We start from the raw sequence: 16,543 nt of genomic DNA, 5'->3' as shown, positions 1-16,543 counted from the left end.
CAACGGAACAATTTCAGATTTTGGTTTGAATAAGAACACATACCTTCTCTGGTGGATATGCTCTGGTGAGAGAGATGAAAATGTATGGCTCGATCCACAAGCATTGTAAAATCTCTAGCCACAAACCCTTCAGTTCGTTTAGCTATACAATGCAGGTCAAGATTAGTGAACTTGTTTACATCAGAGCCCAGTTTATTTTTTATTACATTATGTAGCATTTCACATCTTTGCTCCTAAAGAAAAAACACAAAATTCGATTTCTAATTTTACTCAAATTTAAATTTTAGTACATATATTTTGAAAAAATCAGGTTGAATAATCTACGGTGACAGAAAGTAGACTAGTGGTTGTCTGCAGATTGAGTGGGGGGGCGGGGATTGCAAAGGGGCACCAGGAAACTTTTGAGAGTGATGGCAATGTTTGCTACCTTAACTGTGGTGATGGTTTTATGGTCTATACATATTAAGTGGTGTATATACAATATATAATGTATGTACATGTTAAAACCGATCAAACTGTACACTTTAAATACTGAGTTTGTTGTCTTCAAATATACCTCAATAAAGTTGCAAAAAAAAAAATCACATTGATAAACGATTGCTATTTCTTTCTCCCGTAAGAAGCCTTTTTAGTAACATTTGGTTCAAGAGTGGCTTTTGTTGTTGTTCCTATAAAACTTACTTCTAAAATGATATTCAATGACCAATCCCACTACCATTGTGTTATGCTTAATAATAGGTATAATACTTTCTTTTTTCAATAACAGTTAATTAGCACAGGGCCTGAATATTTAGGATAAAAATTTTAAAGGGGAGGTTAAGGGGCGCCTGGGTGGCTCAGTTGGATAAGTGTCTGACTTCGGCTCAGGTCATGATCTCAAGGTTCGTGGGTTCAAGCCCCGCGTCGGGCTCTGTGCTGACAGCTCAGAAACTGGATCCTGCTTCCGATTCTGTTTCTCCCCCTCTCTCTCTCTCTCTCTGCCCCCTGCTGCTCGTACTCTATCTCTCTCTCTCTAAAATAAACAAACATTAAAAAAAAAATTTAAAGAGGAGGTTAAAATGTGTTTGCCAGCCCTAGAACATTCTTCTTTGAGCTCCCTGTCTCTAAAACCATCATGAACAGAAGTCTCCAAAGGGGACGATGGACCATATGTGCTTGTGATATTGTGATTCATAATAAGAAACATATATTTGGTCTTTGTCCTGTTTCTAGCACAGATATCCTAAAACTCTTAGAATTTCCTAAGTGATAAGAGTGATAAAAGTGTCTTGATATTCACAACACACCAGAGTTTATGTTAATGAGGTGATTTTCAGAAAGCACCTAAGGATGGGGGGCTGGTGGCCAGGGAATCAACCATAAATAGAGGGTTGAAACTTGCAGTCCCACCTTTTGGTTCCAGGAAGGGGAAACCTCCAGGACTGGAGGTTGAATTAACTGCAAACGGCCAAAGATTTAATCAATTGTGCCTATGTAATGAAACCTCCACAAAAACCTAAGCCACCATGCCAGCCCTAAACTTCACAAGGAGAGAAGCAACTTTGTAAGAATAGAGCCTCACCCTATGCATCTCTTCATCTGGCTATTGATTTGTATCCTTTAATAGCCTCTGTAATAAACCAGTAATCTACTGAGTAAACTAGTTTCCTGAGTTCTATGAGCTACTCTAGCAAATCAATCAAAGCCAAGGAGTGGGTTGGGGGAATCTCTGATTTATAGCCAGTTGGTCAGAAGCAAAGGTAACAAGCTAGACTTCCAATTGGCATTGGAAGGGGAGAGCAGTCTTAGAGGACTCAGCTCTTACTTAACCTGTGGAATCTGATGATATCTTGACTAGATGGTATCAGAATTGAATTGAATTGTAGCACACCCATCTGGTGTCTGAGAATTGCTTGGTGGTGTGAGGGAAAAACCCACACATTAGAAATGAGTGCTAAAATCATAGTGGGTAAGGAATACCAGGAGGCACCTGGGTGGCTCAGTCAGTTAAGCATCTGACTCTTGATCTCAGTTCAGGTCATGACCTCAGAGTTCCTAAGTTTGAGCCCCGCATCCAGCTCTGCGCTCACAGTGCAGAGACTCTGAGATTCTCTGTCTCCCTCTCTCTCTCTCTCTCTGCCCCTCCCCTGTTTGCGTGGTCTCTCTCTCTCAAAAGAAATAAATAAACTTAAAAAAAAAAAAAAAGCATATCAGGGTGCTGGTAAAGAAACAATGTTTAATCAAATTTTTAAAAACATTTATTTGGATAAAAGAGGATAAAAACCATAGGATCATTTCAATAGATGCAGAAAAAGCATTTGACAAAGTGCAACAGCCATTCATGATAAAAATCCTCTGCAAAGTAGGCCTAGAGGGAACATACTTCAACATAATAAAGCCCTTATATGAAAATCCCATAGTAAACATCATACTCAATGGTGAAAAACTGAAAGCTTTTCCCTTAAGGTCAGGAATAATACAAGCATGTCTACCCTCACCACTTTTATTCAACATGATACTGAAATCCTAGCCACAGCAATCAGACAACAAAAAGAAATAAAAGATACCCAATTTGGTAAAGATGAAATAAAACTTTCACCATATACAGATGACATGATACCATATGTAGAAAGACCCCATCAAAAAAAGATTAGAACTAAGAAATGAATTCAGTAAAGTTGCAGGATACAAAATCAATGTATAGAAATCTGTTGCATTCTTATACACTAATAATGAAACAGCAGAAACTGAAATTAAGAAAATAATCCCATTTACAACCACACCAAAAATAGTAAGATATCTAGTAATAAACCTAACCAAAGAGGTGAAAGATCTGTACCCTGAAAACCATAAAATACTAATGAAAGAAATTCATGACAACGCAAAGAAATGGGAAAACATTTCACACTCACAGGTTAGAATAACAGATATTGTTAAAATGTCTATACTACCCAAAGCAATCTACATATTTAATGAAATCCCTAAATCAAAATAATACCAGCATTTTTCACAGAATTAGAACAATCCTAAAATTTATATGGAACCAGAAAAGACCCCAAATAGCCAAAGCAATCTTGAAAAAGAAAAACAAAACTGCAGGTGTCACAATTCCAGATTTCTTTTTTTTTTTTTTTAATTTTTTTTTTTAACATTTATTTATTTTTGAGACAGAGAGAGACAGAGTATGAACAGGGGAGGGGCAGAGAGAGAGGGAGACACAGAATCTGAAACAGGCTCCAGGCTCTGAGCTGTCAGCACAGAGCCCGACGCGGGGCTCGAACCCACGGACTGTGAGATCATGACCTGAGCCGAAGTTGGACACTTAACCGACCAAGCCACCCAGGCGCCCCGCAATTCCAGATTTCAAGTTATATTACAAAGTGGTAGTAATTAAAACAGTATGGTACTGGCATAAAAACAGACACACAGAACAATGGAACAGAACAGAAAGTGCAGAAATAAACCACAATTATATGGTCAATTAATAAATATACAATGGGAAAAAGACAGTCTCTTCAACAAATGGTGTTGGGAAAACTGGATAGCCACATGCAAAAGAATGAAACTGGACCACTTTCTTTCACCATCTACAAAAATAGACTCAAAATGGATTAAAGACCTAAATGTGAGACCTGAAACCATAAAAATCCTTAAAGAAAAAAAAAATCCTTAAAGAGGGCACAGGCAGTAATTTCTCTGACATTAGCCAATGCAACATTTTTCTACATGTAACTCCTGAGGCAAGGGAAATAGAGGCAAAAATGAACTACTGGGATTACATCAAAATAAAAAGCTGCTGCACATTGAAGGAAACAATCAACAAAACTAAAAGGCAGCCTACTGAATAGAAGATATTTTCAAATGACACATTTGATAAAGGCTTAGTATCCAAAATACATAAAGAACTGATAAAACTCAATACCCAAAAACCAAATAATCCAATTAAGAATGGGTAGAAGACATGAAGAGACATTTTTCCAAAGACATCCAGATAGCCAACAGACACATAAAAAGATGCTCAACATCACTCATCATCAGGGAAATGCAAATCACAACTACAGTGAGATATCACCTGACACTCGCCAGAATGGCTAAAATCAAAAACTCAAGAAACAACAAATGTTGGTGAGGATGTGGAGAAAGTGGAACCCTCTTGCACTTTTGGTGGGAATGCAAACTGGTGCAGCCATTGTGGAAAGCATGGAGGTTCCCCAAAAAATTAAAAATAGAACCAACCTACAATCCAGTGATCACACTACTGGGTATTTACCAAAAAAATACAAAAACACTAATTCAAAGGGATACATGCACCCCTATGTTCATTGTAGCATTATTTACAAAAGCCAAACTATGAAAGTAGCCCAAGTGTCCACTGACAGATGAATAGATAAGGTGTGGTATATACATACAATGGAGTATTCAGTCATAAGAAAGAATGAGATCTTATTATTTGCAATGGCATGCCTAGAACCATAGTATAATGTTAAGTGAAATAAGTCAGAGAAAGATAAATATGACTTCACTCATACACAGAATTTAAGAAACAAAGCAAGTGAGCAAAGGAAAAGGAAAAAAAAAAAAAAGGGACAAATCCGGAAACTCTTAACTGCAGAGAACAAACTGATGGTTACCAGAAGGGAGGTGGGTGGGAGCATGGGTAAAATAGGTGAAGGGGATTAAAGAGTAGACTTATCATGATGGCGGGGGGGAGTTTTACATATATATATATATATATATATATATATATATATATATATATAATGTGTATATTATATATACATACATTATATATATATATAATGTACATATACACACATAAACACACACACACACATATACACACACACATATACAAACCGATACACATTTCTCACTAAATGCTCTTTCTTATTAAAAAGAAAAAAAGGTAATTATGTAAGGTGATGGATGTGTTCAATTAACTTGATTGTGGTAAATTATTTCACAATGTATAAATCATATTGTACACTTAAAATATATACAAACTTATTTGTCAATTATATCTGAATAAACTGAAAAAATTCTAATTTCCACGATGTATTTACAGATTTCACCAATGGGAAATGAAGCAGTTCAGAATTTTTAGGGTTTTTGTTTCCTTTTAAATGGAATAAGAAAACTTTAAGAAGAAGAAGAAATGCTTTCAAAAAAGCCTTGGAAAGTACATCGTAACATTTCAGCTGGTTATAAATGGAAACTGTGCATCTAAGCACAACATGCACCAAATGTCACCTTTTTTTTGAGCCCTCCCCCAAATGTCACCTTTTAAATATCCTTAACCATAAGTTTAAAGACACAAATCATTAATAAAACTGAAAAAAGGTTTATATAAAGAGGGATATATTTCAGCAATTCTCACAAGTCGTATGTTACCTGATCAGGTGGCTGAATATGTTGGACACACTGAAATATGTGAATTCCTTGAGCCGAGACGAGCAGAGGTTGCAGTGAATGTTGAGACTGGCTTGTGGCAACCAATGCTACCAAACTTCCCATGGAAATAAACTCTTTCATTGCATCATTCAAAGCTAGAATTAAGCAATATAGTTTAGAAGCTTAGTAAATATAAACATGACATTTAAAAATTATAAAATCACTAAAAATAATGATAACCTAAAGTCGAGCTTTAAGGTGGAGTACAAAGAGTATGGATCCTTCATACCTTTTAAATATTACATCTGCCACTCATTCATTGATTTCTCTATTGAGGACCTAATATCTGCCACACTCTAACCAATCTAACGGAGGCCTAGCAGGTACTATAAACTCGATTTATAAGCTCAAAACAATGCCTAGGAGGTTCCTTACTTCTGGATTTCAGAAAGTAAACAAACAGGAGTCTCTGAAATATAGAAGGAAGATAAATTTCCAATATTGTGTTCTGTTGATTGGGCAAAATACAGTTCCCATTCCTATGACTTTCTAAACAATCTCTTTCTACGCCAGTTCTTTGTCAGAACTGAACCAAGCATTAACAATGTGTAGGAATCGTGACCTAGAAATCTGCAGCATTCCATTAAACACTACTCTAATAAGTTTCGCAGATCCTACAGGATTCAAACTGTGTGGTTAACACTATTTGCAATAACCAAGGCACTGTGGTTGCATTTTCTATCAATTCCAGATCTCAAGAACCTTGAGGCAGCCGAACGCTACCAAATCCTCCAGCAGCCAACCTGAGCTCTCCATGAATTCTAAACTCCAGCCATGTATTCCCTAACATACCACGATTTCTTGTACCTCTGTATCTTTGCCTATGGATCACGCTTCCTGTGCTTCTTTATTAGCATGAAGCTACTTAATGCTAATTTATACTTCTCCATCAAAATTGCATTAATCTCAGTTGTTAACTCGCTCCAAAAGCCTTCTCTGATAGCTCCTTACCCACCCCTTCCCAGTCCCGGTTGAGGGTGCATGTTCCTACAGTGCCCTGTGCACACTTCCAGCAGAGCACAGCCTACCACCTCCTACTTATGCCACCCTGGTCAGTTACCTAATCTCTGAATTTCCATTTACTCACCTGTAAAAGCAGAATATTTACCTGTAGAGTACAAAACAATCCCTAGCCCAGAAAAGGCACTCAGCACATGGTAGCTGTCATTATTACTATCAGTATTCTGTACTAAAATGGTTTCCTTTTCTTTCCTCTCCTAGATTTTAAGAATAGAGACTCTGCATAAGCATTATAGAAATGTTCTTCAAATGAACAGAGTAAATCTGTATACTTAAGCAATTTCTAATAAGTATATGAGAATGAAAGGCCCCAACAGACTAATCACAAGGTTGTAGAATTTTCACATGGCTCTTATTTACCAATTTTGCTAATACAGAGGCCACAAAAGCAATATAACATATATCTGTTTTCTGAAGACAGAAGATTTAACATTAAGACTAAAACTTCTGTCTAACCAAAGAAAAAGGCCCATGGCCACGAGTGGATGTGTTACCATTACCATGTGCAAGCCTCTGGCTCTGCGCGGCCTCAGGGCTATGCTCATGTTCTGGGAGAGCAGGCAGGCCAACAATGAGGTCAAGGTCGTCCAGCAGAATCACAGAAGGCTGCCTCCATGTCGCCTCTGAGAAAGCCAGCTCCAGGGTTTTTTGTATGTGTTCAAGCCTTTTTCCTTAATATGCAAGATATGAAATGTTATTTCAGGGCTGGTAAGTATAGGTTGCCCTTTTCAGAGCATTAGAAACACTCAATATTGATTTAACCATGAAAATTTGATCCATATTTTGTTAATATACCAATCACTAAACTTTGATCATTAACGTGGTTTAATTAATAGAACCTCAAAGGACCCAGTAAAGTGCTGAATTTTATAAAGCTGAAAAAAGGAATATGATACTATGCATGTTATTTTTACCTGGACTCATTCCACAGAAAATTACAGTATAAAAAATTACTATCTTAAAAAATAGCAAAATAAAAGCAGGATATGGAAAAACATAAATGAAAGACTAGGGGATCAAGATTCAAATAAAATCAAACACAAATGTAGCTATCTAGAGATCCCAGAGTTGCTATATTTGAATCGTACATTTGGCTTCAAACTTCCTGGTGAATTACCAAGTTTTAATTTTCAAAGAATAGAAAACATACACATTCATAAGCCAATGTAAAGAATTTCTGTTACTTACTGTTACTTTGACTTAGGTCAAAAACAAAATTTTGGAGGTTCTTGGGTGGCTATTTTTGGTTAAGCATTTGACTCCTGATTTCAGCTCAGGTCATGATCTCATCATTCGTGGGATCAAGCCCCACATCAGGCTCTGTGCTGATGGCATGGAGCCTACCTGAGATTCTCTCTCCCTCTCTCTCTCTCTCTGCCCTTTCCCCACTAGCACACTCACTCATGCACATACACTATCTCAGACTTAAAAAAAAAAAAAATTATTAAAAAAAATATAAATATAAAAAATAAAACAAAAATTTACATGAAGTTCAAGCATGACTCTGAGAGATGGACAGTATCTCTAAAACCACCTTTGCAGCATATGAATTAATCAGTTTTTGAAGGCTATTTCTTAGTTTCTTACCATATGGTAGACATAAAACACACACACACACACACACACACACACACACAGAGCATGGACTGGTTGGGATAACAAGGTAGAGGTAGCCAAGGGGGAAAAAAAAAGGTTACTCAAAATAAAATCTTTCCAATCTTGTTTTTTGATCAAATAGATGATAACATAAGCATTAAAGATTTTTAAAGTACAAAAGTATATATATAGTAAATTGTAATTCTCCTCTTCACTGTCCACAGCCGAGTTTCCCTAGCAATTTAGGAATATTTACACCCATTAGAGTATATCCTAAATACAAACTTTTTCAGAATGGTCTAAGTTGGCACTTCCAGGAATATAGTCTACAAAGAGTTTTGGCTAAGAAAATAAAAGGAGGGGGGGTCTCCATCAAGTATAGAGAGTTTAGAAAATTTTGCTGAAAATATTAGAAAGCTAAAGATTTAAAATTTCTAAGGAATTGGGGCACCTGGCTGGCGCAGTCGGTTAAGCGTCTGATTCTTGATTTTGGCTCAGGTCATGATCTCTGAGACTGAGTCCCACATCAGGCTCTGTGCTGGGTGTGGAGCCTACTTAGGATTCTTTCTCTCTCCCTCTTCCCCTCCCCAGCTCATGCTCTCTTTCCAAAGGAAAAAAAAATTTTTTCTAAGGAATTTCAACAACTAACAGAAAAGATAAGGGAAGATTAGATATTTGTACTTACTAGATTAACAGCATGAAATAACATTTCTGCCTTTCTAGCAAAAAAGGGATTTATGTAGAGTGTTACCATATTCATACCTCGTAAAGTTTTACAGTCCACTATCTCCACATGGGCATCCAATATGTCAAATGCTTCTTTACAGACTGCCTTGGCTAAAGTTGATTTTCCACTGCCCTAGAAAATAATTGCTTCATAAGCAATATATTCAATCACAGAAATAGCTTCTGTTACTGTGGCAACCAAGACTCAGCCTCACCAATCAAGTATACACTACACAACATTCTATGTCAATTCTAACTCAATAAAGCTGGGGGTAAAAAAAAAAAAAAAAAGAAAAAGAAAAAAAGAAAACCCACTTCCCTGGAGTTCTAGGATCACATTATGGTGCGTGACATTTAGCATAAAGTAAACTAACAGGAAGGACTGAAACTCTAGACTAAGGAGGTTTTAAATTTTTTTTTTTAACATTTTATTTATTTTTGAGACAGGGAGAGACAGAGCATGAACAGGGGAGGGTCAGAGAGAGGGAGACACAGAATCCGAAACAGGCTCCACGCTCTGAGCTGTCAGCACAGAGCCCGACATGGGGCTCGAACTCACAGACCACGAGATCATGACCTGAGCCGAAGTCAGCCGCTTAACTGACTGAGTCATCCAGGCGCCCCAGAGACTCAGGAAGTTTTAAGAGCACTCCAGGATTAAGTGGGAAAGAATGATTTCCTAAACATGTATTCAAGTCTAGCAAAGAAAAATATGTAATATTTTGCAAAAAAACCCAGAAGGCTCTAGCTTCCCAGCTCTAATAGAATGACTCAAGTGGTATATAAACACAGGCAAGGTTAACAGATGACAACCCAATCTCAGGAATATAAACCCCCCAAAAAGGTACATTTCCCACCCCAACTTCAACCTTAATTGGTACTAATACTAAAAATAATCAATTGCTTTGAGAAAGTTAAAAAAAAATACACCAGGTCCAGTTGCTGGGGAAGATATGCAGATATCACCAAAATATGTCTTTTCTTTCAACCTGTTAAAAGCTGGATGTGTCCTATGTTCATTACACCGCACAGACAGAAAATAAACATTTAATTTGTTTTTACAATTTTTTAAATCACTGATATTTAAATCTTTTACCTTTAAAAACAGTCAATGCTTCATTATTTGTTACTAGAAGGGAATAATGTAAACATTAAATAATCTTTCTAGAGAAATGAAACCTAATCCCATTTAATTTCAACTATTTTCAGTGAAAAAAAAATTATTACCCACTTCCTTGTCATCTTAAATTAACTGCAATTTTAATTTACAGTTTCTTGGTGATATACAGTATTACTGTGACCTTAGTGTACTATGTAGCCCTCAGAGACTATTAAAGTGGGCAGAACTATTTACTTTTTTATTAAGTGACTCTAGACTATATAGAGTTTGATCCAATGTGTACTTCTTGTTTTCAAGTAAAAGCTTTATTTTTTTCCTGGCTTATAAATTAACATGTGAAGCATACAAAGGAACTGTAAACAGTATAAGAGAAACGTAAAAAATTTTCTGTAATCTTACCACAGTCCATTGCTCTGAGGTATCACCCTTCCAGACACCTCATACACATTTAAGTAAATTTGTAAAGATGGGATTACAGTATTTATGTGGGTTCATGATAAATCACTGTCCTCTTTATCCACAATTATGGAGCTGCTTCGGCTCCCCAGCACACCACCACTGTGGGACATACTGCACATAACACGTTTAATAATGTATAATAATGTTGTTTCTAATTTTTAACTATTATAAATAAAGCTAAAATAAATACCCATATATGTGTTAACTTATTTGTCAGATTACACCTTTAGAATAAATTTCTAGAAGCAGAATTACTGTATCAAAAGGTACACACACATATTTAAAATTTTGCTGACCGGGGCCCCTGGGTGGTTCAGTCGGTTGAGTGTCCGACTTCAGCTCAGGTCATGATCTCGCCGCTTGTGAGTTCGAGCCCCACATAGGGCTCTGTGCTGACGGCTCGGGGCCTGGAGCCTCTTCAGATTCTGTGTCTTTCTCTCTCTCTCTCTGCCCCTCCCCCGCTCACACTCTGTCTCTCTCTGTCTCTCAAAAATAAACAAACATTTAAAAAAATTTTTTTGCTGACCGTTGCTATAGTGCCCCCTAGAAAAGCTGAATGTTGGCAGGTTTTTACAGTTCTTTTAATATAGGTTTTTTCCCCTCGATCTAGTATTATTTCCTACCCTTGCTGTTTTGTCTAGCTTTAACAGCCCTGCACCAGTTCTAACATTTTGTTTTTCAGCACCGTGGACTGGAAAAACAGCCAAGCTTGTTATACAAAATCTGAAATTTAGCAGCCACTCAACAAATACTACCACACTTACACCTTACAGAATTGTATTTACATTTAAAATCAACGGGCTCCAAAAAATAAAGAAATTAAGGGTGCTGGGGTACAGGTCCCATCTATCATACTTTGCTTAGTTTGAGGGCTTTCTCCTCACAAAGTAAATCACACTTGTATAGCACTTTTGAGTTTACAAAGTGTTTTTCCATATATTATTTCCCTTAAGTGAGGTTTATCCTAAGAAGGCAGATTAAGAAACCACAAAACTGCCTGTGGTCATAGTCAGAAAGTACATGACAGAGGTGGGACTCAAATCCAGGTCTTCTGCTTGTTCTTCATATTACCCATGATACCCCTAGGTGAGATGGAGAAGTCTGATTTCTGAGTCAATACGATATTGCTTTTTCAAAATAAATATACAATGATGATGCATTTTGAAATGTGACACAGAAACCTAGAAACCACATAGAATAGTTCCTATATTTCACCAGCTTGCATACCTGGGATAAATCTCCACTTGATCATGGTATACAATTCTTTATACACATTGGTTGATTTGATTTGCTAATATTTTGTTGAGGATTTTTGTATCTATGTTCATGAGAGGTTATCAGTCTGCAGTTTTCTTTTAACGTCTTTGTCTGGTTTTGGTATTAAGGTAAGGCTGGACTCACAGGACGATTTAGGAAGCATTCTTTCTGCTTCTATCCTCTGAAAGAGATTGTAGAAAACTGGTATAATATCTTCCTTATAGGCCTTTTTATATTGTACACTTCTTGTGCAAGTTTTGGGAACTTGTGTCTTTCAAAGAATTGGTCCATTCATCTAAGATGGTTATCAAATTTGTGGGCATAGAGTTGCCTATTACTATTACGACTTTATTATCCTTTTAATGTTTATGGGATCTGTAGTGATGTTCCCTCTTTCATTTCTGGTATTAGTAATTTGTGTCTTCTTTTTTTTTCTTAGACTGGCTAAAGGCTTATCAATTTTATTGATCTTTTCAAAGAAGCAGCTCTGGTTTCACTGATTTTTCTCTGTTGATTTCCTGTCTTTAATTCACTGATTTATGCTCTAATTCTTATTTCTTTTCTTCTCCTTACACTGGACTTAATTTGCTCTTTTTCTGGTTTCCTAAAGGGAATACTAGGGTTATTGGTGTATACATATATATACACATATATATACATGTATGTGTATATATACACACACACACATACACATGCACACACACATATATATTTTTTACTGCATATAGATATGTATATAAAAATATGTATTTTTTTAAATTTTATTTTTAAGTAATCTCTATACCCAGTGTGGGGCTTGAACTCACAACCCCAAGATCAGGAGTCACATGTTCTACTGATGAGCCAGCCAGGCACCCTTGGAGTAGCTGTTACATTTTAAGTAAGAATCAGAAGAAAGCAACTGAACTAGTAACAGGAAAAAGAGCTATTTTACTAAAGTTAAAAGTGAATGGAAATGAAAAAGTCTTAAAATTTTGAATTGAATAAAAGAACAAAGATTCACAGAGACCACACTGGACCTCTGAAAATAATTTTGCACTGGCAAATAATAAAACTGTAAGCCCTTTAAAAGGGCAGGGAGGGACGCCTGGGTGGCTTGGTTGGTTAAGCGGCCGACTTCGGCTCAGGTCATGATCTCGCGGCCTGTGAGTTCGAGCCCCGCGTCGGGCTCTGTGCTGACAGCTCAGAGCCTGGAACCTGTTTCGGATTCTGTGTCTCCCTCTCTCTGACCCTCCCCCATTCATGCTCTGTCTCTCTCTGTCTCAAAAATTAAGCGTTAAAACAAAAAAATTAAAAAAAAAAAAGGGCAGGGAAACTCTAGCAAAACTGATGAAGATTAAAAAGAGAAAAGACACAAAACACCAAAATCAGGAAATGGAACACCACAGTAGATTCCACAGCCATTCAAAGGATAATGAAAGGAATACTACAAACAACTTTATGCTCATAAATTTGACAACTTAGAAGAAATGGACCAATTCCTTGAAAATTACAAACTACCAAATGTCTGCCATGGTGAAATAAGACAATTAAGGAAATTTAATTTATTTTATAATTAAGAAGTTAAAGGTCCTGGGGCAGCTAGGTGGCTCAGTCAGTTGAGTGTCTGACTTCAGCTCAGGTCATGATCTCGCGGTTCATGAGTTCGGGCCCCACATCACGCTCTGTGCTGACAGCTCAGAGTCTGGAGCCTGCTTCAGATTCTGTGTCCCCCTCTCTCTCTGCCCCACCCGTGCTTGTGCTCTGGGTCTCTCTGTCTTTCAAAATTGAATAAACATAAAAAAATTTTTTTTTAAAGTTAAAGGTCGGGGCGCCTCTGTGGCTCAGTCGGTTAAGTGTCCAACATGTCTCATGTCATGATCTCATGGTTTATGAGCCAGGGCCTCACACTAGGCTCTGTGCTGACAGCCTGGAGACTGGAGCCTGCTTTGGATTCTGTGTCTCCCTCTCTGCCCCTCCTCCGCTCACACTCTCAAAAATAAATAAACATTAAAAAAAAAAAAAAAGTCAAAGGTGACAAAAATCTCAACACCCAGATGGTTTCACTGGAGATTTTACTAAACATTTAAGGAAGAATGAATACCAACTGTATATGCTCTCTTCTAGAAAACAGAACAGGAAAGAACACTTCTCAACTCATTTTATGAGGCCAGTATTACCCTAATAGCAACACCACACAAAAGTGGTACAAAACCAGAAAACTATAGGCTAATATTGCTCATGAATTAAAACAATTTTTTTAATGTTTATATATTTTTGAGAGAGAAAGAGTGTGAGCGGGGAAGGGGCAGAAAGAAAGGGAAACAAAGAATTCGAAGCAGGCTCCAGGTTCTGAACTGTCAGCACAGATCTGGACACGGGGCTCAAACCCAGGGACTGAGAGATCATGACCTGAGCTAAAGTCAGGTAATTAACAACGGCTGTTGCTCATGAATTTAGATGCAAAAATCCTCAACAGAAATATTAGCAAATAATGGGGTGTCTAGCTGGCTCAGTCAGAAGAGACTCTTGATCTCAGTTGTGAGTTTGAACCCCATGTCGGGTATGGAGATTAAATAAATTTTTTTAAAACATTAAAAAAAAAAAAGGATTTTTAGCAAACAGAACTCAGCAATGTATACAAAGAAAATACACCACGACCAAGTGAGATTTATTACATACATGCAAGGCTGGTTCAACATGTGAAAAAAAATCAACCCTATCAACACCCTAAAAAAGAAAAATCATACAATTGTATCAAATGATACATAAAAAAGGCAGTGAGCATGACACCTTATTCATTTTATTCATCACCACTTTCTAAATCACCACTTCCTATATCTTGTATTAACAACTCTATATAACAGATGATCAAAACTCAAAGAAAAAAATAAAATTAGTTATTAGTGAAATGGGCACATTTTAACTACGTACCTTTCCTCCTGTGAATAAAAGGGCTCCATTCCTAAGTCCCGCTACAAGGGACATCAGCTGCCGAGACAAAGGGCGCCCCAGGAGGCTGTGAGTGATGTGTTCCATGGAAGACACACCTAAAGAATTCACTCCTCTGCAAAATATATACATTATTGCATGATAAAACGCTGAAGCAGGATAAAATCCAGCTGTAAAAAATTCTGAAACTTTCCTTTCCAGGCTAATTAATGATTTTTAAAAGAGTAAAATGTTAGAAAGTTTCCCTTAGTTGACAGCGTATTGAATTAATGCCAAATCTGAGTCACAACTTTTAAAATTAATTTTATTACTTTCAAACATGTACAGTAACTAAAAGTTTTGTCTTAACAGGACATCTCAAGGAATTTGTCTTAACAGACACAAACAACAAATCATAAATGAGAGCATTCGAAGTGTTAAAAGAATTGAAGACTTATTTCCTCTTAAATTAAGCTTTGAAATCCGGTTTCAATGTGTAGATTATACAAGCATGAACTTCAACCTACTTCCTGACTCTACCACTTTATTTCTGATAATATAAATTCTGAAAATCAGAATCTGAGCTGAAGAGATTTTACTTTCTACATGAGCATTATGCTATAAACATTGTTACTTTATGGTTTAGTACTTGTATTAAAACATTTACAGATTATACTATTACAGGAAATCAACTCACTGCTACTATAACCACTAAAGGTTTCTGTGAGGAATTCTGAGATATAATGTTTATACGAGAGTCTCATATTTCCTAAGAGATAAGTTAAGACGAGGTTCTTTTCAGACTTGTCTTAAAAGTTAAGGAAAACACAAATAATCCCAATTAGTACATTAATAAAATAGCTGAAGGAATAACTTAATTTGAAATATTTTTAAACATTCAAATAATGTTTTTAGATTAACTTTTAAAGTAAATGTATTAACTCTTAAGAATTATTGTTTTATTCGAGCACATATAATCTGGGTCATAACCAGTTGTTTCCTTCTCACAAATCAAATCTTGAAGTAAAATTTCTAATAAGCTTCAGACTTTTATGTAGTTACCTAAGAAGACAAGGCAAATTACCAAGCTAGGTGTGAAAACAGAAACAATCCTTGAAAAAATATCTACTAATGCATTACTGAGATTATTCAATGACATTAACATCTACTTTAATATTTACATATAAAAACCCTGCCAGAGATAATGTCAAACATGTCTGTAAACATATTAGTTTGGCCATAACTTCTTACCCCAAGCAGTTCAGCTTTAAAAAAGGAAGAATAAAGTCAATTTCCTCACTGTTTTCTTCTTTTACCATAGGATCTAGAAGGACCTACAGTAGCAAGGAAAAATCAATTTTACATTTCAAAGTTATATCTGTGGCCTGTTTTTCTTGGGTCCTAGGAAACTGATTACTGATTTTGTTACACCACCAAGGAAAGATACATTGTGCATGCAAGATCATTATTCAAATTAGCCTTGACAATCATAATTTATTCATCCAAGGAACATAATTTACTCATCCAAGCAGTAAAGAATGTCATCTCCTTCATACATTTTGCAGATACATCTTTATTTATAATTTTGATTTGTGTCATATTTACTCTCCAAAATTCTTCCATTTGTATCTTCTTTGAATGGTATTCCTTCAATTTTATCTCAAAAGTAGAGACAAGGTCTAGTTCCAAACCATTCAAATTCTAAACGACTAGAGCATCTTCAATTCTTTAACAATGGAAGTGAATATCCTAGCTAAAAGATAATATTCTAAAAAAGACCACTTTTAAAATACTGCTAGAAGAAAAGTGATCTGGTAATATTTGTGAAGAGTTGAGAATTTAAGAAGTGACAAAATAATAGGGGTTGTGCAGCAGAACTCCAACTAAAAATAGGAATTTTAAAAATCAAATCCCAAAAGCTAAGTTTTCCTTTGTTTCAATATGAGAATAATTTGAAATCATGATCTATCTTCCAGTTAACACAATCAATTCTATTCTTGAAACTTAATTGTGCATTGATTTTAA

At 36.2% G+C, this 16,543-nt stretch overlaps 1 protein-coding gene across 5 annotated transcripts in view; it reads right to left on the bottom strand.

The window, feature by feature from the left end:
* The window catches only part of PEX1 (peroxisomal biogenesis factor 1), a 61,825-nt gene that overhangs the window by 29,695 nt on the left and 15,587 nt on the right, over positions 1–16,543 (bottom strand). For all 5 annotated transcript variants that reach the window (XM_040472690.1, XM_040472689.1, XM_040472687.1 and 2 more), the window contains exons 9-14: positions 15,770–15,852; positions 14,522–14,654; positions 8,809–8,905; positions 6,951–7,121; positions 5,371–5,525; positions 44–233 (exon numbers count right to left, since the gene is read on the bottom strand). In XM_040472690.1, coding sequence (XP_040328624.1) covers positions 44–233; positions 5,371–5,525; positions 6,951–7,121; positions 8,809–8,905; positions 14,522–14,654; positions 15,770–15,852 — 829 coding nt within the window. The remainder of the gene's footprint in view (positions 1–43; positions 234–5,370; positions 5,526–6,950; positions 7,122–8,808; positions 8,906–14,521; positions 14,655–15,769; positions 15,853–16,543) is intronic.

The sequence above is a fragment of the Herpailurus yagouaroundi genome, unplaced genomic scaffold (genome assembly GCF_014898765.1).
Source record: "Herpailurus yagouaroundi ecotype Mexico unplaced genomic scaffold, PumYag 100, whole genome shotgun sequence".
NCBI lineage: Eukaryota > Metazoa > Chordata > Mammalia > Carnivora > Felidae > Herpailurus > Herpailurus yagouaroundi.
This window is presented reverse-complemented; position numbering and strand designations above follow the sequence as displayed.